The sequence below is a fragment of the Mustelus asterias genome, chromosome 19 (genome assembly GCF_964213995.1).
Source record: "Mustelus asterias chromosome 19, sMusAst1.hap1.1, whole genome shotgun sequence".
Lineage (NCBI taxonomy): Eukaryota > Metazoa > Chordata > Chondrichthyes > Carcharhiniformes > Triakidae > Mustelus > Mustelus asterias.
In genome coordinates, this window is record NC_135819.1 from 68,710,204 (window position 1) to 68,733,935 (window position 23,732).

General features: G+C 43.4%; 1 protein-coding gene across 1 annotated transcript in view; it reads right to left on the minus strand.

Moving 5' to 3' along the window:
* Nucleotides 1-23,732, minus strand: part of lrguk (leucine-rich repeats and guanylate kinase domain containing) — a 158,735-nt gene that overhangs the window by 70,485 nt on the left and 64,518 nt on the right. Inside the window, exon 12 of the mRNA XM_078235820.1 lies at nt 10,368-10,464. Within this exon, the coding sequence (XP_078091946.1) occupies nt 10,368-10,464 (97 nt within the window). The remainder of the gene's footprint in view (nt 1-10,367; nt 10,465-23,732) is intronic.

Sequence of the window (23,732 nt, forward strand, 5' to 3'; positions counted from 1 at the left end):
CCCGGCAGCACATTACCATTATAGATACCAAAGAAAGAAAAACCAATGAGGCTGAAAATAAACTATTTCAGCTATGATAAACTTTCTTTTGAAAATTAGCATACATGAAAACAGCAGGCATTGTGATGTAGTCATAAAGTCTGCATGATACTAAATATCATACCACGTTAGATAACTAGGTCACAAAATACACCCAGATGAAGGGGGGCCTATTTGATCACATATTTTCAAAGTACATAACTCTATGACCTTTCCATTATACCAATAACATTTAAGTTTACCTGAAAGGATAGTGACTCTCACAATTTAGCATTCCCTTGGTAATGAACTGGACTACCGGCCTAGATTATCCTCGAGTGAGACTTGAATCAATACCCTTCTGAAGTAGAGTTGACACAGTTGCTGCTTAAACCAAGCTGACATCACTCACCCAAGTCAACAGCCAAACATACAAACTGTGAGAACTTGCATTTATTCAGCACTTTTAACAATAATAAATAATCCAGGATCCTTCAGACACGAGGGACAAATGCCAAGCAAATGACAGAGAAAACGATCAAAAGCAAATGAGATCAATCTTTAAACTCCTTTGAAGCATGAATCATCGCTATGTGTTACATCAAAGCCTACAATCATTATGATGCCTTATCGAAAAGGTTTCCTAACAAGTCTAGTTATATAAAGAACAAAGAACAAAAGAAAATTACAGCACAGGTACAGGCCCTTCGGTCCTCCAAGCCTATACCAACCATGCTGCCCGACTGAACTAAAACCCCCTACCCTTCCGGGGAAAAGAACAAAGAAAATTACGGCACAGGAACAGGTCCAAGGCTAGTGAATTTCCTGCCAAATTTTGTTACTTCAAAATAGTGTTTTGCTCAATGGCAATTGTGTTACGTGGCTTGGTGCTGTCCCAAACACAGTAAGGAGAACCTTCAGCTTAATTTCTATTCCTATAGAATCCTATTTACTAGTTCTTGCAAAAAGGTCATCAACCTGAAACATTAAACTCAGTTTCTCTCCATAGATGCTGCCTAATCTGCTGAGTATCAATGGCATATTATGCTTTTATTTCAGATTCCTATTTATGCCTAATTAGCTGCTTTAAGCCTGTACAGCAGTGAGACCACTGACACCATCCTCAATTTGCTGGGCTGAAGTGAAAAATGTGAGCACCCAAAAGCCTGACCGTTATCCTGCTCCTTCCCCCTGCCCCACCCCCTGGATGCTGAGGAATAGGACTCTGCTATAATGCTTCCCAAGGTCACTGCTGGCAGTTACTGCCTCAATTCAGATTTGAGCATTGACTCACCAATGAACTTCTGGAGCGCTATCAGCTCCCGTGAGTCACCAGCAGTAGGCTACCATGACTCATCGCCTTCAGGAGAGGGGAAAATTGGAAAACACTGGTGATTAAAGTGAACAAGTGTATAATAAAGAGAATCACACAGCGTGACAGATGGAATGCAGAGTACAGAGCACTTGAGGCTCATCAGTAACTGCTTCTTCACTGTGGTGAAATAAACACAGTATCCCTGTCGTCACAGTGATTTGCCCTCTATTTAATTGTTACGTCCTTCAACAGTTTCTGAATTTAAGTTTTGAAGTACAGGATTTTTGGGTTTTGATCAGAGTTTGGCTCAGGTATGACTTTTAATCAGGCATTGCAAAGAATTAGACGTATAATTCTCCTATCTTACTGAGCACATACCAAGCTCTATCATAATAGAGAATTATAAAGAGAGGCAATGCAAGGTGCTACCTCATGGTGAGAGACTGAATCATGTCGGAATTAACTCAGGCTTCTCTCCTTTTCAGGGATGCCCAGAATCCTGGTAGCAAGTCCCATGCACAGCCTCCCAACATGGTTGGTGTATGGTCAATTAGACAGTTAGCAGTTTCAAGGTCATTCTCACAGGAGAAAGCAGGTATGGAGAATCAAAGAACAGAACTGCCCAACCAGTACAAAGCACCACCCACTGAGCTCCGGATAGTTGGGCCGGAATTCTACTGGCCCACCTGCCGCGGGAATCAGAGCGGGCGAGGGGCAGAGCATGGGAAGGCGTGGAATGGAATTCTCTGGCTATTCACGCCCTGCCACCGCTGCAAGCGAGGACGGAGAATTTGGCCAAATTTCCGTTCACTGAAGCGGTACCAGAGAATCCCGGTGGCGTGAATGGCTGGAGAATTCCAGCCCTGGTTTGTTTTATTTTGGGCATCATAGTGGCAATGTGGTTAGCACTGCTGCCTCACAGCACCAGGGACCTGGGTTCAATTCCGGCCTCAGGTCACTGTCTGTGTGGAGTTTGCACATTCTCCCCGTGTCTGCGTGGGTTTCCTCCGGGTGCTCCGGTTTCCTCCCACACTCCAAAGATGTGCGGGTTAGGTTGATTGGTCATGGTAAATTGACCCTAGTGTCAGGGGGATTAGCAGGGTAAATATCTGGGGTTACAAGAATAGGGTCTGGATGGGATTGTGGTCAGTGTAGACTCGATGAGCCGAATGGCCTCCTTCTGTACTGTAGGGATTCTAAGAAAAAAAAACAGGGGACTGCAAATGAACAAAGGGAAAAATTGCACCTGTCCCAATAAAATAAAAGACAGCAGTACTCGGATTATAAAGTGAAATTTAAACAAGTTCTATCGGATTATACTCTGTGTCACGTTTTCCCTTTCAAATAACAGATTAAAAATGTGAAATGGAAGAAGGGTCACAGAAAACTGTTGCTCCAAAATGCTGAATTCCAGGTCACAGGATCAAGGGTCTAAGTGTAGATTTCCCAGCAAAGTGAGTTTCCTGATTTGGGCCATGTTATGGGGATCTACTGCACAGATATTTTTCCACAAGGTGAAAGCATGTCTGGCCACCTTTGGATAGTCCCCTTGCTGGCCCAAATTCTCTATGATGTAGGATGGTCCCAAGAGAGAAAGGTGACAACTTATAAAATACCTGTCAAGAAGAGTAGGATGTTGCTATTGAGGTCTCAAACAAGGGAATACAGGATGCGACTCTTATTAATCATTGAATACTTACAATAGTTCTATAAAGAATATTATGTTCTTTTTACCAGACAGAAATTTACCAATTTCATTGGCATGAAATTGATTGTTGACATCACTGCAGGAGTTCCTTAGAACAGTGCCTGATATGCAGCCATCAATGACCTTCCCTCCATCATCAGGTCAGAACTGGGGATGTTTTCTGATGACTGCACAATGTTCAAGTGCCACTCTCAACTCGTCCATAACGAAACAATCTGTATTCACATGCCAGCTAGAATTGGACAATCTTAGGCTTGTGCTGATAAATGTAAAGTAATAGTCGTGCCACACAAGTGCCAGGCGACGACCATATCCAACAACAAAGAATCAAGCCACCTTCTTTTGATATTCAGCAACAACTTAGATTTATATAACCTTTAGCATTATGAAACTTCCCAACGTGCTTTACAGGAGCATTAAAAACAAAGATGTGTTGAGGGAAAGGTAGTGTTGAGGAAGCAGGGGGGCCGCAGAAGGACTTGGACAGGCCAGGAGAGTGGGCAAAGAAGAGGCAGATGGAATACAACGTGCAAAAGTGTGAGGTTATGCACTTTGGAAGGAGGAATGGAGGCATAGACTATTTTCTAAATGGGGAAATGCTTAAGAAATCAGAAACACAAAGGGTCTTGGGAGTCATTGTTCAAGATTCTCTTAAGGTTAACATGCAGGTTCAGTCAACAGTTAGGAAGGCAAATACAATGTTAGCATTCATGTCGAGAGGGTGAGAATACAAGAGCAGGGATGTGTAAGGCTGTATAAGATTCTGGTCAGACACCATTTGGGGTATTGTGAGAAGTTTTGAGCCTCGTATCTGAGGTAGGATGTGCTGGCCTTGGAAAGGGTCCAGAGGAAGTTCACAAGAATGATCCCTGGAATGAAGAGCTCGAATGAGGAACGGTTGAGGACTCTGGGTCTGTACTCATTGAAGTTTAGAAGGATGAGGGGACATCCTATTGAAACTTACAGGATACTGCGAGGCCTGGATAGAGTGGACATGGAGAGGATGTTTCCACTTACATAGGACATAGAACATAGAAACCCTACAGTGCAGAAAGAGGCCATTCGGCCCATCGAGTCTGCACCGCCAACAATCCCACCCAGGCCCTATCCCTGTATCCCTACATATTTACTCGCTAATCCCTCGAACCTACGCATCCTGGGACACTAAGGGGCAATTTAGCTTGGCCAATCAACCTAACCCGCACATCTTTGGACTGTGGGAGGAAACCGGAGCACCCAGAGGAAACCTACGCAGACACGGGGAGAATGTGCAAACGCCGCACAGACAGTGTCCCAAGCCAGGAATCGAACCCAGGTCCCTGGAGCTGTGAAGTAGCAGTGCTAATCACTATGCTACCGTGCCGCCCACTATGCTACCGTGCCGCCCTTGTAGGAAAAACTAGAACCTCAGACTAAAGGAATGATCCTTTAAAACAGAGATGAGGAGGAATTTCTTCAGCCAGAAAGTGGTGAATCTGTGGAACTCTTTGCCGCAGAAGGCTGTGGAGGCCAACTCATTGACTGTTTTTTCGAGATAGATAGGTTCTTGATTAATAAGAGGATTAGGGGTTATGGGGAAAAGGCAGAAGAATGAGGGTGAGAAAAATATCAGCCATGATTGAATGGCGGAGCAGACTCGATGGGCCGAGTTACGTAATTCTGCTCCTATGTCTTATGGTCTTAAACAAAGTATGACACTGGGTCACATAAGAAGAAGGTTTTTTCAACAAAATCTTCAATCTTTACGACCTGGAAGGACAGGGGAGTAGGTACAGGGTGACACCACCACCTCCTAGTTTCCCTCCCAATCACACACCATTTGAATTGGAATTGTAATAATATTCCTTCATTGTCACTGAGCTAATATGCTTGAACCTTAATGCTGGAGCTCAGAACCCTCACACAATTTGAGCAGAGAGCCCTCGCGCCTGCGATAATGGTGAAGTGGGGCAGCAGACAAATTCCTCGAGTAATCAATGTCCTCTATTTTATCCCCTGTGATGCACTAATGACATCTCCCTTCTCTGGCAGGCAAAGCAGCCGAGCGACCGGACCATCCTCACGGCCCCTTCTAGACAAGAGAAGCTCCGAGGAAGATGTTTTGAACCCCACTGTTGAAGATGCATCACAGCTGTCACCTGCATCTGCACCAGCGCAGATACTCACACCTCGGTGAGATCACTAAGTAGGCAGGCTTTTGGGTCACTCACCTCACAGCTGAAGATCCACAGCAGGTGGAGGCAGTGATATCCCAAGAAACTGGCAGGACTCTGCTGGGCCCCTGGCTGATGACGTGCTCCAGGGTCCAGTTGTACCAGAGCTGATCGAACTGCAAAGGCAGAGTCGCGAGCATCAGGAGGGGATGACAGCATCTCTCCTTGGACTGCAAGGCCAACTGGAGGATTCCTGCACCTTCTGTCTGAGGAGATGGTGCCGTCACTCCAGCGCAATGAGGCCAACACCACAGCGCTGCAGTGGAGGCCTTGGTGCAGGATGTGCATTCCACGGCAGAAGTCCACACCATGGTTCACCTCATGACCTCCATGTCTGAGGGCATGAATTCCATGGTGCAAGGCTTCAACTGCATGGTGCAGGCACTGGTGGGAATTCATCAGTCTCTGCGCCAGTGGGTGGTGGGACTTCTGGACCTCATTCCAGTTGCCCCTCTATCCCACGGAAGACCACTGCACCCATCGAGCAGCCGAATGCATGGGGATCGTCTAATGCACAGCCTGGGGCCTTCCACCCAGGAGACTCTGGGGGTGTCCAGCATATCTCAGCCCCCTTCCCTGTGAGTGACACTCTTTCAGCCCCTCACATTGACGGGGACAGCACTGCAACACCAATGCTGCCCAAAAACAGGCCAGGGTCCTCAATGTCCAGCCCCCCCCCCAGGGGACACCTGCCAAGGTCATCTCACGCAACAGGGTGTGGAAGTCAGCTGACCTTCTCAACTTCAGCAGCGGGTCCTGAGGGAGCGCATAGACATTGTGAGAGGATGAGGAAGATTAAGAAGTGGTAGAAAACTTGTTGGCATGAGTGAAAATAGACACAAGTGTAGAGAGGTCACCACTATATACAGTAACAAATAATAAATCACTCCATTCACTCGCAGAGCCTCTATCCTATTATTTCATGCTGCCAATCTCGGTGAACCCACGCACACACTCGGTGCTTCATTCCTGTGGAGTATGAGAATGATTGTGCTCTGTCCCTCCCACACTGAGGACAGAGTAAAGAAGACCTGCTACAGGCAATCCCGCACCCCCCATTCCCCAATCATCCTTTCCGAGTCCCAGTACATGGAAGGAGCAACCCCCCCGACCCATCAATGAGGACTAGATTTCAATTTCTGTTCAATTTCGCACCTCTTCTTCCAAGCGGGAGAGGCCAAGGGGCTGTCGAGGTGCTGACTGCCTGCCCACCTCAGGTGTAAGATGAAAGTGAAAACCTGGCCAAATACTTAGAGGGACGTGCAGTGCCTGTGGCTATCATTCCAGCTTTGATGAACCCCATGATGTGCCAATTCATTGGCAGGGCGATGCAATCTCTGTTAAGCAGCAGTCAGACATACCGCTGAGGATTAGAGACGCATCACTTTGTCCTTGAGTCATCTTCATTTTCCTACAGAGTCAGGACAATGCCTGCAGCCCCCTGCCAACGCAAACGTGCAACCTAATCATTAGATTATGCTAGCACTACAGCATTGGTTTGACCTTGCATCTGCTGTGGGAGACCTCACCACCTGCTACTCCTGCTTGTCCCCAAAGCGAGGCAATCAGGGCATTCCTTGCTCATTGCCAATTCTGGCCCTGTGCACTGCCCAACTTTCTTCCTCCTTCTCTGCCGCAGCATCATCAGGCCCACTGCCCTCCTCAACATCCAACCCATTCAAGGATATCTGGCACTTGCCCATCTTTTCCCGGTCGAGGTTGTCTCCCCTCTGCAGCACTATGTTGTGGAGAGTGCAGCAGACCACAATAATGCAGGAGACCCTCCAGGGGTTGCATTGCCAGGCACCTCCAGGCACCAGAAATGCATCTTCAAGAGCTGATCATCTGCTCCACCAACATGTGCGTTGAAGCGTGAGCCTCATGATATGGAGTCTCTGCTGGTGTTTGAAATCTCCGCACCGGCATCATCAGCCACCTCCTGAGTGGGTATCCCTTGTTCCCAAGGAGCCATCTCTCCAGCCGCTGCTCTCCCTCAAAGACAGCTGGAATTTGAAAGCAGCCCAAGATGTCATTGTCCTGGGTGCTCTCCAGGAAATGGACACACACCTGCAAATGAATCCTTTGCAGTTCCTGAATGATACCGCATGCCGCCATGGTGACTTGAGAGCCATGTGGGTGCAGTCTATCAGACCTTGCACCTGGGCATCCCTGCTAGATAGGCCTTGGTCAAAATTGATAAACCTATCAGCCCTGGCATAACGGGCTCTGGTCACTTCCCTAATACATTCGTGAGCGGCAGATTGGGAGGTGCCGCAGGTGTCCCCTGTGCTGCCCTGGAACAAACCACTAGCGTAAAAGTTCAGAGCAGCTGTAAGTTGAAGGAGCCTGTAAGATCACAGGCATTGGGTGTCCTCCAGCCCTATGTGATGTCAGCTCATGCAGTGTGTGGCAGAGGTCATCCACTGTCCCCAAGACAGATAGTCTTCTCCAACACTGCAGTTCAGACAACTGAAGGTAGGGACATCGACACTGGAAGATTCTTGGCCGGTACTGTCTCCAACATTGTTCCTCCATGTATTGTCCTGCTCCCTGGCCACGCACAGCGTCATTGTCTCTGCTGCTGGTCAATGCCGATCAGTAGAAAGGCCAACTCAACAGGCTCCATGATTCTCCTGTATCATGCACTGAAAGAGTGAGAACAGCAGAGTGAATGCTGAGGAGTCCTAGCAGAACCCTGACTCTCATTGTCCCATGTATCTGTGACTTCAATCCAAGTGCTTCCCATTACTGTGTGAATTTTTGCCCTCCCTCACACCACCCCCTCTGACACTACAGCCACATCCCCGGATAGCTTCCTCTGTATTCCAGCAGGGTGAATAGTGTTCAGCCTCTGTTGTCTCATGGCATCTAACCCACACATTCCCCACCCCAAGAACATAAGTCGTGACCTTGCATAGCGCTAAAGTGCATCAGACGGAATGTGTGACAATAAGGTCTGCGTCCTGATGGGGCACCTCAAAAATGGTGCTGGACGTGATATTGAACAGGGTGAGTGGTGGCCACTATCACCATTCTACTTTACCCACGGGTTCTCCACAGTGCAAGCTATGTACTACTGAGGCTTGAATTGAAAGACACTTCTGCATTCTTGGTGTTCCAAAGGGTTAACCTTTGTCTCCAGAATGTGTAACTAGATCTAGCTCTGGATATTAAACTGGCATGCTGGATTCCTCAAAGAATCATCAGTTCGTCGCTTTGGCAACAACATTCATCTTGACAAGACGCAGCTGAATCCTGAGATATACAATTAGTTTCTCAAGCATTTCCCCAGAGAGCAGCCTCATTCTTCAAGGTCTCCAATGATGTGCAGTTAAGCAGCCTTGAACGAGAGCGAGCAACACCCTCTCATTGTCTTACCTGACAGAGTTCACAGAGAAGTGGATTTGAAATTCCTGTCCAGTAATCCCCTCTGGCCTCACACTATTGACAGAGTGAGACGGTTGTAGACTTCACTGCATTCACCCTCCCCCAAGTGAGAGGATCTTTATGCCTCATGAGGCAGCATAGCTCCCCATCACTGATAGCCCCACACTGCCCTTGCAGCCTGCCCTCTCTGCAAAGCAGGACCCCAGGAGCTCATAGTCACACCTTGTACTGCCCCTCTGTTGCGGCCACCCTCACCCAGTTTGCAGCTCCCAACAAGGAAGGGCACCCACTCAGCTAGTGTTTGAATGCAAACCCAGCATGAAGGAACAAGGAAGCGATACCTGCTTGGCAGCCAGCAGGTCCCCTCAGCGACCCGATATGAAGGAAAGTAAGGCCTCTGAGCTACCCACCCACACTGGTGCGAACCATGTTTTCCGAACTCTCTGCATTTTGAGCCTGCACCTCCAGTCTCACAGATGGAGAAGGTGGGCTGAAGATCCTGCCCAAAGGTTTTGATGAAGTTTTTGAAATTATGTGACACGTCATAAAGTAGAGGAAATTAAGAACCAAATTCATAAGCGCAGGGCTCTCATAACTAAAGATTTTGCAACCAACATTGGAGTGGAAGAAGAAAGGTAAGTACCATAACCCCGATTCAGAAGAAGAACAACAGTAAGCTGGGATGTATAGCTAGAGGACATAAGATAAATTGTGGATTGTAAACAAAGATGAGAATTTTGAAATCAATGTGCTAGGTCAGAAGAAAGTAGAGTAGGGCAGTGAGGTCAAGGGTAATATGTGAGCATGACTTAATGGGACAGGACGTGGTTGGCAGAGTTTGGAATGAGTTGGATGAGAATAGGCTAACGTGCTATGTGATTTGATGGTTATTCACATTCAAGGCATCCTCAGTTGTAGCGGGAGTTAGAATCTTAGCCTAAAGTACATTTCTGGTGAAAACCAACATGATAGCTAGTTTTAGTAACTGGAAGAAGTTCTGGTTCATTCACAATGTCATACATTGCACAGCAACTGTTGTAGAGTGGGGAGGAAAGAGGCAAAGGTGTTGCTAGTATAAATCTGACCCTGTGCTTACACATACTGTCTCACATATGGGCATAAAAAACTGACAGGAAAGAACAGTCCAGCTGATCTATCAAACCTGCCCCACTTTTAGGATGGATGGATGGAGCATCAGACGCAGCATTTATTAAGGAATAGAAAAGCTAGGAGGATAGAACATTGTGGCATGTTAGAAAAGACTGTGTTAGCACAGGAAAAGAAGGGATTGCAGATGTGCTGGTAAAATGGGACATGTACGAGTGAAACCATGAAAGAATAATTACCATGGAGGTCGGCCATTGAATGGAAGGATCAAATTGGTCCATCAAATCAAAGACTCCAGAGACATTTGAAAAGGATGAAAAAGAATAGGACAGCAGTCAAATAGGACAGCTTTGACCAAGGTAGTCTTGGTGCTGTGTAAGGTTGATGGGATGTGAATGGCAAATGGTGAGAGGGGTAAATTCAAGACGTTCAAACAGATGTCCTCAAAGTTCAAGCAAATGTAATAAAGTATATTTGGCACATTTTACCTGAAACCCACCACCAATTCCACCTCTTTAAAAATTCTGGAAAAGTTCCAAAAGTGTTTAAGAAAAGAACATTATGAATTCATGATGTCCAATTCTTTAACATGGGCCTCTGATGTTAGGAGAATTCTTACCAGTCGGATCATTTCTTCAAATGTTTGCTCAGTTACAAAATGATAATCACATCCATCCTCTTCTCCAAAATATGGATTTCGGCTTGTATGACAGATACTAGAAAAGAAAAGTTAAAATATAGGCCTCTGTAAATCATTTTGCTAATACAGGATCCTGATGTGGATGGAGCTCATCAGAGAGGCAGCTCTGAAGGTACTTGCTACCAGATGGATCTGTGTAACAGATGTAAAAAAAAGGAAAGGAAATAGCTCGTTTAAAAATCCAGCTCTCTTGACAAATATTGACAGAAATAAGCAGACCTGTGCTTGGATTGTTTTCTTCTATAGAACCATCAACCTAATTTATATTTTAGTAAATTTCATACTCATCAAATTGCTGGAAATGGGTGACATTTTTTTTGTTGCATTAAGCAGCCAATGCTGCTATCAGGCAGGCTCAGGTCAGGCACAACACAATGCAGAGAGACAAAATTCTCTGCTTGCACATTGTAAATGCATTTGAAAATAATATGCTTACCATTTTGCTAAATCATAATCTATGGGCACAACAATAATAATTCTAAAGCACAATGAAAATTGTTTTTCATTACTGGAGTGTTTCATCCAAAATATTGGTCTTTTGAAAGCTTTGCCTAAAAATTGTAATTAGCCTAACGTCGGTGCATAATTTAAAAAAGTGATAATTCTAACACTTTGGATAGCATGTATTTAGCAAGCCCAAATTTACTTTGATTTCTGTCTTCCCGGAAAAGAAAATATAACCAAACACTAAACAGAGGAGAAGAACACATTTACAATATGGCCACATGGAGTGATGGAAGAATTAGTCCCATAACATGCCATAATTTAAATTTCAAAAAAGTGTCCCTCGTGCAACATTTTACTTTCTGTACCAATCGTCCACATGGCCTCTCTGGGTGAGATGCTATCCTGTTGTCAATTAGTGTTGTATTATGGACAGTGCTGTGCTGTTGTTGCATTCCCAATTGAGCCTGGCTTGAAATTTGGCTCAAATTCATTAACAGAGAAAGAGAGAAGACTTTCATTACATCAATCTGGGCTAGTTTTGAATCCAAGTATCAAAGATGAAAGAAGTGTATTCAAACCCACTGAGCCACTTGTTTCCTCTGCCTTTTCTTAATAGCTATATTTTAAGAAACTTTGCTGTGCTGTCTGATCATGAAATGCCACGAAACCAAAGGGAAACAGACGTCCTCACACAAATTAGTACTTTGGTTAAACTGACATGATGAAGGAGCAGCGCTCCAAAAGTTCGTGATTGCAGATAAACCTGTTGGACTTTAACCTGGTGTTGTGAGACTTCTTACTGTGCCCACCCAGTCCAATGCCGGCATCTCCACATTATGACATAAAGAGAACAAAGCTATTTGTTTCAGATGTACACAGAAGCCACTGGTAATATACAGCAATTGATTCAAAAAATACGGGCAACAAGCAATGTTTCAAAAGATGCCACTGAAAATTTAAAATAACTTAAAATTAATCACAATTTGCACCAGCACATGGTGATTAGAAAATCTTCTTTTCAAAGACTTTCTGTAAAAAGTATAGTTATAAATAATCAAGGCTTTAAGTGTAGTGTTGTGCAGCCTCCATGGCAAGGTTACTGTCTTTCTTTTATTTTTAAAATTTCCAAGATCAACCACACTGGCAAAACATTAGGTAAATACTACGTTCTTCAAAGCTAATTACAGCTGTAGTAACACTACCCTCATCGATCCTCCTTGTCATTTCCTCAAAGGATTCAATCAAATTTGTAAGACATGACCGACCCTTAATAAAGCCATGCTGACTACCAACAGTTAGAACTAGATGACACATCAAGAACTTATGTCACCATAAATACACATAAAGGGTTTTATCAATAGACACATCGACCATTTGAGGTTTCATCGACCTGCACCATCTTCCAACAAACTATGGAGAGTTTGCTGCAGGATTTGCTCAGAGTTGTCGTTTATTTGGATGACATCGTAATAACAGGGTCCACTGATGAGGAACATTTGACAAATTTGGATGAAGTTTTGAAGAGATTCCAGAAGGCAGGAGTGCACCTTAGAAGAGAAAAGCACACCTTTGAAGTAGGTGAGATAGCTTATCTTGGCTCTGGGTGGATGCTCAGGGTTACGCCACATGGAGGACAAAGTGAGAGTGATTAAGGAGGCACGAGCCCCTAGGAACTCCTCAGAACTCAGATCCTTCCATGGGATGGTCAACTATTATGCTACATTACTAGCATTGTTGCAGGCATTGTTAAAGAAGTGCCAGAGATGGTTTTGGAAAACACTACGAAAAGAGGCTTTGAAATAAGTTAAGCAGGAACTTCAGCCAACATGTTTATAGGTGCATGTTGACCTCTCTAACAAGACAGACCCCCATCAGATATGTATCAAGAACCCTGCCAGGTGCGGAAAAAGGATACTTACAGATGGAAAAAGAAGGCCTAGCTGTTATTTTTATTTACTACATTAACACTGCATTGAAGTTACTGTGAAAATCCCCTAGTCGCCACACTCTGGTGCTTGTTCGGGTACACTGAGGGAGAATTTAGCATGGCCAATGCACCTAACCTGCATGTCTTTCGGACTGTGTGAAGAAACTGGACCACCCAGAGGAAACCGATGCAGACTCCACACAGACAGTGATCCAAGCCAGGAATCGAACCCGGGTCCCTGGTGCTGTGAGGCAGCAGTGCTAACCACTGTGCCATCGTGCTGCCCCATATTATTGACATCAAGAAGCTTCTTCAATAAATTTGCAGGAGACATTTTACTATCATCACAGACCATAAACTGCTTTTAGGGCTTTTGAAGGAAGACAAGGCAATTCCCCAAATTGCTTCTGCTAGAATGCGGTGATGGGCACTGTTCTTGTCAGCTTACAAATATACCTTTGGACATCAGTCAGGGGTTCACATAGCCAACACAGATGCCTTAAATCCCAAAAGCACGCCACTCCCTCCAGTCCCACACCAGATTGTAGTAGTTTTAAATTTTCTGGACTCTCTGTAACAGCACAACAAATTACGTACTGAACTAATGGAGACCCACTGTTATTGAAGATTAAATTCATAATACTGCACGGGTGATGGAATGAGAGTGCTTCAGGGGAAATCAAACCTCATCAGCTCAGAAAGCATGAGCTCAGTTGTGAGGATAGTGTCATCCCTTGGGGAGCGAAAGTGGTCCCCAAACCAGGAAGAGAGTTATTACTTGAAGAATTGTGTAGTGCTCATCCAGGCATGTTGAAAATGAAAATGCTAGCATGAAGCTACATCTGATGGCCTCACCAAGGGTTCAGAAACAATGAGACCAGTGCAAGTTTCAGCAAAAGCTACTAGCTACGGCCTCCCCTTAGCCCATGGGAATGGCCAGGTCGGGCATCTTCATTGTCTCAAGCATTCACAAATGGTGAATTCCAGAAGTTCATAACATCTAATGGTATAAAACATATCCAAGCTGCGCCATAGCACTCCTACTCAAATGAATTGGCCAAATGTTCAGTTCAGACTTTCAACGCTGGTTAGAAGAAGCAACAACCTGCATCACTAGAAATTAAGATAGCGCTGTTCCTGTTAGCCTATAGAATCACCCATCATAACATTACCAGAATAGTTCCAGCTGAGCAGTTAATGGGTCAATGCTTGAGAACCAGGTTGGGCCTACTAGTTCCAAATTTGGCAGGGAGGCTGGAGACAATGCAGAATTGCCAGAAAAGGAACTATGATTTGTCAAAAGTGGAAAGAACCTTTGAGATAGACGATCCAGTCTTTGTGAAGAATTTTGAAAATGGACCAAATTAGGTCTCAGGAATTGTGGTGGACAGGACAGGGTCACTGTCTTATGAAGTGAAAGTGCAGGACAAGTTAGTGAAGAAACACATAGATCATTTGAGGAGGCGAAAGCCAACCCAAGATCCAGTGCTACTGCCTGATCCAATTGTGCCAGTAAGTAGTGTTGCTGTTTGTCCAAGGGATGAAGTGGCTGATTAGCCAGGAGCAGGCCAACCTGCTGTTCCCAATGAAACTGAGCAAATAGTGAGAAGTGAGGCACAGATTCCAGGAGAGTGTCTTAGTGAAGCAAGTCCAACCCAAACTATCTCTACAGTTTAACCACATCACTCCTAGAGAAAGAGAAAGTCCCCGTCTGACTGAGTTTCTGATAAACTGTGTTCAAAATATTCATCATTGCTAATGTTTTGGAAGATATGCAAGTTATTTACATATTATATAATCAGGGACTTGAAGAGGGAAGGTTTGGTAGCTGGACCCTTCAAGGGGCGTACTCTGGGAAGGTCAAGTGGTCCGAATTTACAATGGGGAGCAGGTGCAGGGATTTTGGTGCCAGAACACCGGCTTTGGCAGGCAGAGTGCAGGAGGCGGGGCGGCCAGAGTAATTAGCACTGCTGCCTCACAACACCAGGGACCCAAGTTCAACTCCAGCCTCGGGTTACTGTCCGCGTGGAGTTTGCACGTTCTCCCCCTGTCTGTGTGGGTTTCCTCCGGGTGTTCCGGTTTCCTTTCACAGTCTAACGATGTGCAGGTTAGGTGGATTGGCCATGCTACATTGCCCCTTAGTATCAGGGCGATTATCAGGGTAAATACATGGAAAGGGCCTAGGTGGGACTGTTGTCGGTGCAGGCCTGATGGGCTGAATGGCCTCCTTCTGCACTGTCGGATTTCTGTTCTAGTAGATCCCAGAGCTGGAAGTGTTAACATCCATAAGCTGCTTTTAGGGCTTTTCAAGGAAGACAAGGCAATTCCCCCTATTTATAATTAGGGGATATGTTTCAGCTGACTTCTAAAAACTGACACATACAACTCAGATTAGAACTAAGCATCTGAGAAAATCCAGAATATCCACATGGTGGATAAGACCATGTGAAATTACATGTGGAAGTACGCTGTATATTTTATTGCCTATAAATAAACCGTTGTAGTTCATTATGTTAACTGGTGGTCGCCAATCTTTGTAATTACTACAACAACCCTGATGCTTAAAGGATAAATCATTACTTTCATTCATGTGTGTTAATTTCAGGAGCAAAGATTATGACATTTTATAATTAGGGGACATGTTTCAGCTGACTTCTAAAAACTGACACATACAACTCAGATTAGAACTAAGCATCTGAGAAAATCCAGAATATCCACATGGTGGATAAGACCATGTGAAATTACAATTCAATTAAACAGAAAGGGGCATTTCAGAAAAGGATGAAGAGCAACATATGAGCTTTTGTAATTTAATTGAAGATCTGCCATCTAACATAGACAGAAGGGAATTAGCAGAAGCAAGCTGTTGTTGTAGAAAACTTAGCTAATGTATTTACTTCTTTTACCTGGAGGCATTCAGCATAATAGGCATATGCAAAAAACACATTAATGAAATGAAAGGAACTGAATATCCCATGCAGTATCAGAAATTCAACCCTGTCAAATACAACCCAGAGTGAAGGAAAAAGTTTGCAATTAACCAGATTTATGTAAAAGAGCTATACTTACGAGTTCCCAATAACATCTCATTTTACAGTCATGTAAAATAAAGAGAATAATGGATTGCTTTGAATAAATTCTAACACAATTATTCAATCATTCAGTTTAGTTGAAGTGTTAACTACAAAAGCAAGACTCACCTTAAAACTGTCTGGTATAGTGGAATAAAATTCATTTAAAAGTACTTGCCACTATTAATAATAATAAAGCTACATGTTTTAGGATGAAGAATGACTGAAAACAATGTTCACAGAAACAGTGACAACTAGGGAGTGAGCACAAAAGACTACTGCATAGAAAAGAATAAATGGGCAAAAGATTAAGCCAGTAAGTATGGCATATACTGCATGACAAGAGAAGGAAAAAAATGAGAATACTATGTAGTCAGAGACTTGGAAAATAACATGGTGAATAAGAAATAGGAAAATGACAAGCTTTGTTGAGAATAATAGAAAAAAACAGCTATTTAATGGGAAAGGGGAGTAATGTAGAGAACATGTGGAAGATTTTAAGAAATGTAGAGTATTAAATAGGTCAGCTATTTATTATACTTGTACCTGCCCCCGGATTTTCGATGGGATTTTATTTGGGAACATGCTATGATGAGGGAATCATTTTTGGCACAGTGACCTCTACAGAGGATCTGGAACCTGTGTGAAAAGGATAAACTACTGTGCATCTAAAAGTAAAAGTAGGCTTACATTAACACTGCAATGAAGTTACTGTGAAATTCCTCTAGTCGCCACACTCCAGCGCCTGTTCAGGTCAATGCACCTGACCAGCACGTCTTTCAGACTGTGGGAGGAAACCGGAGCACCCGGAGGAAACCCACGCAGACACAGGGAGAACGTGCAAGCTCCACACAGACAGTGACCCAAGCCGGGAATCAAACCCAGGTCTCTGGCGCTGTGAGGCAGCAGTGCTAACCACTGTGCCACCGTGCCACCCTTAACCAGTCAGATTGAAGAATTGTTTGTGAGGCTCACAAGTCTGAAATGTAGGAAATGTGGCAGCCAGTTTGTACACAGCAAACTCCGAGAGCCAAACACATCCATTTGCTGCAGTTTTGTTCTTTCACTTAATCTATTAACATCTTTTTGTAATTTTATGTTTTTATCTACTTTGTTTCGCCTTCACTTTCCCAGGAGACTAAGAAAATTCGCCATGTCCGCTACGACTCTAACTAATTTTTACAGATGCACTATAGAAAGCATCCTTCTGGATGTATCACAGCTTGGTATGGCTGCTGCTCTGACCAAGACCACAAGAAACTACAAAGGATTGTGAACGTAGCCCAGTCCATCACTCACACCAGCCTGCCATCCACTGACTCCGTCTACACTTCCCGCTGCCTTGGAAAAACAAATGGCATAATTAAAGACCTGGACATTCTCTCTTCCATCTTCTTCCGTCGGGAAAAAGATACAAAAGTCTGAGATCATGTACCAACCGACTCAAGAACAGCTTCTTCCCTGCTGCCATCAGATATTTGAGTGATCCTACCATATAGCAAGCTGATCTTTCTCTACACCCTGGCTGTGACTGTAACACTATATTCTGCACCCTCTCCTTTGTTCTCCCCATGTACTCTATGCATGGTATGTTTTGTTATATAGTGCACAAAAAGCAGTACTTTTCACTGTATCCCAATGCATGTGACAATAATAAATCAAAACTTTGTCTCATCTGCAGACTTGAATATGTGGCTCTCTATCCCACATCTAAGTTATTAATAAAAACAATAGTTGATGCCCCAACACAGATCCCTGTTGGGCACTGTTGTGTATTTATAGTGGCTTATAGTGACTTCTTATCAGCAGTATTAAAGCTGAACTGAGCGCTTTAAGATAATGCATGCATGATATTGCCGGAAATTATGTCACGATCATTTGCGCGGGTAACTGTGCAGACTTTGCAGCCTGTAGCGAACACATCTCCTTAATAAAGCTCCTCAGTTTGTTGAAGCTCTATGGCCTCGTAGCCTCAATCCTGCAGATACAACTGACACCACCAATTGGAGTACCTCTAGAAAAAACTGATGTTCTGAATCACTTACCTCATTGTGCACCCTCGCTGTGTGCAGATTGGCTACTATATTTATGATCATCTGCTTTTGTAATGTTAATTGAGGCATCAATATTGACCAGGGCTCCAAGGGCAGCTCCCCTGGTCTTCTTTGAAATAATGCCATGGGATCTTTTATATCCGCCTGAGAGGATAGACAGGGCTGAGGTTTAATGTCTCATCTGAAAAATGACATCTCTGAGGGTTCGGCACTCCCTCAGTATTGCACTGGAGTGTCAGCCTTGATTTTTGTACTCGAGTGAGGTATGAACGCACAACCTTCGGACTCAGAGGCTGGAGTGCCACCAACTGAGCCATGGTTGATACTATATGACTGAGGTACTAAACTGACAGCAAACACCGCCGCCCGTGGAAATGCAACCTAACAAGAAGTTAATGCCATTTGGAAGGAGGTAGAAGACACTCGGGAGAAAATTGAATAGGAGGAAGAGTTTTCACAAGCAATTCAAATCCTGAATTTCTTCAATCACCCTGGAAATGCTAAACCCAGTAAGCTGCAGAGTGAAATACTTTAATAGCAGATCCGGTTGGAAAGTCAGAATGGGAAAGTGAATTGAAGTGTTGCCCTTTTTCCCCTCTGCCATGTGATGGGAATCCAGCCTAGACTGATGGAATGCGCATGCTTTCTCTCTGACAGCTACATGAAAAGAGGTGAGTTTGAGCAATCCTAATGCGGTTACCGGTGGTTGTGAGTCAACATCATGATACAGGCCATATTTCAGCACCAATAGTTGTCACACTCACTCTGATATGTGTGTCATGTTAGTACTACCAGTTCCAAAGCGCAACTGTCACACAGCTAGAAGCAATCGCAAAACAAACTTGCCACATTCACTGGAGTTAGTGAATCTAACAAGTGGATTAAGGTGCAGTTGCTGACTGCTGCAGACCTGTATATCAGGAGCCAGAGGTACTGATACAGCCATATCTTCCTAGTATGGCAACAGGAAACATTCAACATTAAATATAAGGAGTTCTGCCCAACACCACAAATGGTCAAATTCAGTTTTCCTAACAGTAACAGCAAGATTAAATTTACATTTATACAGTTCTTTCACAGCCTCAAGGATTCCCAAACGCATCATGGCCAATGAAGATACTTTTGAAGTACTATTGTAATGAAGGGAAACATGACATGGGCAGCAAGGGTTCACCATTAGCTAAGTGATTCAGATCATCAGCTTTTTCTAGAGGTACTCGTACTAACAGGCTTTGACTGGTGATGCCCCATGGGATCTGTGTCAGGGCCTCGACTATTTACTGCATTTATTAATAATTTAGATGTGGGATAGAAAGTCACATTTGCAAGTTTACAAGATGCAAAATGCAAGGTTGTTTTGTAAACAGTTTAAGTGGAAACATAAAATTACAGAGATTTTAAGTGGAAGGGCAAAATTGCAGCAAATGGATTTCAATGCAGGCAGGTGTGAAATCACCATTGTGGACCTAAGAAGGATAGATCAGAGTACCTTCTAACTAATGAAAAGCTAGGAACAACTGACATCCCGAGATGTGGATAATTTATAAAATGTCATGGACAGGTACAGAAAATTATCAAAAGCCGAATGGAATACTTGTTTTTTGCATCTAGAGGGCTAGAGTACAAATGGTTAGAAGTCCAGCTATTAAAAGCCCTGGTTATAGCACAACTGGAGTACCGTTCTGGCTAACACACCAGGACACCAGGTCATAAAGGTTTGAGGACACCTGAGCGACACAGCAATTAAATTATGCGGTTCCATAAAATTTGCTTGCATTTCCTCAAGTTTCCCAAGAACTTCTTTAAATAATACAAAGTGATTTTGTACATCCATCTGAGTGATTCAATGTTTCAACAGAAAGACAGCACCTTTGACAATTCTGTACACGTTAAGGCTCCGCAATGCTTACATAGGGTTGGAATGTTTTAGATCTGTTTTTCTGTCACACTCTAATTGAATAGCCTCAGGGAGAAGAGCTGGTATTGGCAAATTTATTTTGGTTATTAAGGTTGTTATTCATTTTACAAGCTTAATTAGTAAAAAGCTCAAGTCTAACTGCTTTGACTCTTTTTCATCTTCTTTAAACACAACAATAGGTTATTCAAGTAATGAAAGATAAAAGCAGATTGCCTAAGACTATATTGCTCAGGCCTGGAGGCATTAGCCAGAGAGCATTCGGTCTATTTTGTTAACCCTTTACTTGCTCAATCGTCTTCTCAGGTTTCAAATTCCCGGCAAGAATTTTATCAAAGGAGGAAAATTTCACATCTGGAATGGATAACATAATCTTAACTTTAGCACTGGCTGTAATTTAGCCCAAACCTGTGAAACAAATACAAATTAGTCCTTTGGTAGTACAGAACATCAAGCATTGCTGAAAAAAAAATATGTCAAAACTTTGAGTCTTGCACTCATCAGGATACTTCGCAAGAATGCCAGCAGAAGGGGTAGGGGAACAACAATTTGTACTGTATGAGAAGAGGATGCTGATTGGTTGGCAAATGGATTCTGATTGGTAGAGGTTTTGCCATGGAGAATGCACCAATTGATGGTGACTGACGGACAATTGGTGCATTATCCACACAAAGCCTTTACCAATCAGAGTCCATCGGCAACCAATCAGCATTTTTTTTCTCGTAGATAATAAATTGTTGCTTTCTCCTTATACTAGCATCAGTGTCCTGAGGAGTGCGAGATGAAAAACTTTGGCATGCCTTTTTTTCTGCAATAAGTATTAATTTAGTGGCAAGGTCAACACAGGATCAACAATAGTGGTATGAATTTCAGGATGGATGGCCAATCTATTGTTTTCTGCATTGAATAACATTGACTTCTGCAACATTATTTGCTAAGTTTGCCAGTGGCAGAAACAATGTAGGTGAGAACATTCTCCCTTAAGTCTTATTTTTCTTATTTAAACATATATCACAACTCTCCTGTGGTGGCATGGATTAAATCACAAAAAATGTTTATTACCAAATGGCCAGAGGTGACTAGCCATAAAATGAAGCTTCAAGAATTTATGTTGAATATGTTATTGCAGAAGTTTGGCCCTCCTAAAATATGGCTGTTAAAGACAGCGCAAGGCAGAGTATTAAGTATGCTAGCAATTTATTCCATTTCTAGACGTCTCAGCCTAACAATTACTGTTGGTTAAATTCATGGGCACATGTTTAACATGCTTTTATATAATTCCTGTCGCTTTAACATAAGTTATAACCTATTTTAAATAAAACAGTGACTGCTTCTGTTAAAACAGCATTTGTCACTAACAGTCTTCTTTAGGATCTTCATCTAACAATGTAGACAGCCGGAAAATCAGACAAAGCTGACCAATCGGAACCAGAGTTGAAAAATATCAGATCTGACAGCGGTGAAACAATTAGAAAGATGTTAATTCTTGTGTCATATCTTCAATTCTGTAAGGAAACATGCCCCAGAAGGAACTGGCCCTGTAACTAGTACTGTGGCAAAGAACCTTTAGTTTTCATACAATCATCTTTGCAGGGAGAATTTCCTTTATTTTCAGTGGCTAGTCTACATATCGCAATACAAAGAGATCTTGACACACACCAGCAGGCTCTGGCTTTAATATTATCTAGCTTAATCTGGAGATGTTTGTATCCAGTACAACTGTCACAGGGAAATACAGTTCGAATGTGAACATATTTAACGCTGAGATCGACAGGTCTTTGGTCTCTCAGTGAATAACGGATGCAGGAAGAGGATGGGAAAGTGTTGATGAAGCCGAGAATCAGCCATGGTCGCACTGAATGGAGAAGCAAACTCAGTAGAATCCCTACAGTGCAGATGGAGGACATTTGGCCCATCTAGTCTGCACCGACTCTCCGAAAGAGAATCTTACCCAGGCCATATGGTCTACACTCCTCCTTGGGTCATTGTCAGTGCGGAGTCTGCACGTTCTTCCCATGTCTGCATGGGTTTCCTCCGGGTGTTCCGGTTTCCTCCCAGAAGTCCAAAAGACGTGCTGTTTAGGTGCATTGGCCATGCTAAATTCTCCCTCAGTGTACCCAAACAGGCGTCAGAGTGTGGCAACAAGGGGATTTTCACAGTAACTTCATTGCAGTGTTAACGTAAGCCTACTTGTGACGATAATAATAATAAATAAATAATATTTCTTTCGCTCTCATGAGATCATAATGGAGTTATTTACAATAGAAGCTCTGATGCTACGTGAAGTGTGTTAGAAAGTTATTTGGTGTGGCATTGACAGTCCACAGAATAAACATGTCATGCAGTTTGCAGCTTAAGCATTGTCAGCATTCATGGCAAGTCTCAAAGGTGGTGGAAGTGCCAGTATCTGAGTGATCACAGATCACTTGTCTTTGATTTGTGAATTTATACATTTGCTGCAAAAGCAAATTGCTCAATAGTTGCACAGAGTAGGATTCAAATTTGTGCTTTCCTAGAGTTCCCTATCAAAACTGTTCCACCATGAAAAAAAACAGAAAAGGTGCCGGGTGCTGCATGAAGCCTTTAGGGAAGGGGAATGGGAAAAAAAATAAATCAATATTTATTTTAAAAGCACATTAACAAATAATACAATTCGCTGGTGATCTTAAAATGCTCAGCTCAAAGCCAATGATGCAGCAACTAGCTGGTTTATTCTAAAGAGGTACTTGACATTTACACTAAAGATAAATGGATCACATCCTGAATGTTCAAATGCCAGAAACAAGCACCAGATTCCACCACGACATGTGCTTTGAATTAACTAAAGAGAAAAATGCTTTTCTCTGAATTTAACAACATTCCTCACTTTGTTCATATGCTTTGTGGCCAGACAAGCATAGTAAATATGGCATTTGAGGACAGTAGATTATGAGAAACAGTTTTAATGCATCTGTTTCTTTTAGACTCCAAGGTCAACAATAGTTTCTTACCCAAATGCAGAAAGTAAGAGTTGAACTTACTTAAATTTTTTCTTGTGAACTGGTTAGCTCCATTTTCAGCCTTGTTAAAAAGTCAGCAAACACGGAGGGTCAGATTCTCCGGCCACATGCACCCCAAGACCGGAAATTCCCACCCGAGCTCAATGGATCTTTGAATGGTCCGCCGAGTTTTCTGTTTCGCCCGCTACAATTTTTGTTGAGGGCAAGACAGGAGAATTTCAGCCTTGGAGTGTGATTTTCTGGTCTTCCTGCGGCGTGGTTTCCGATGGCTGAGGTGGCTAGCTATTGGTTGCCAGCAGGATCTTTCGATCCCAATGATGTCTATGGCATTTTGTGTGGCTCACCCATCCTGCCACTGGGGAACCCGCTACAAGAGGTCTCCTTCAGCCGGACCAAAAGGTCCCGCCCCTAGACTCAATGAAGCCCAAAACAATATGGATTTGATGGTGACAACTCATTTCATGGCCAAAGCCCAATATCAAAGTGTTGTAAGTCTTCCTTGAAGCATTATGACTGCAGCACATCAGTGGAGTAGCTGATACCTAATGCTCAGGAAAAGTCTAAAAAGTAAAAATACTTTCCAGTCACTTTTGCATGCACTAGCTGGCAATCTGGTAGAGAGAATTACCTGTCCATTGTAGCATGCATCCTATTTTCGTACCAATTATTTCCAATAGCCAAGGTGGGCATCATCCCAGTGTATTTATTCTTAGATAGATAATGGGTGGGATTTTCCAGCCGCACTCGCCCCAAGGCAGGGAATTCCCACCCGAGGTAAACAGACCTTTCCCGTGGCGGTTGAGGAGGCAAAATTCCGCCCAATGTTATGATCTCAACTGATGTTACCACTGGACAGTCAGGTCCCAGAGTG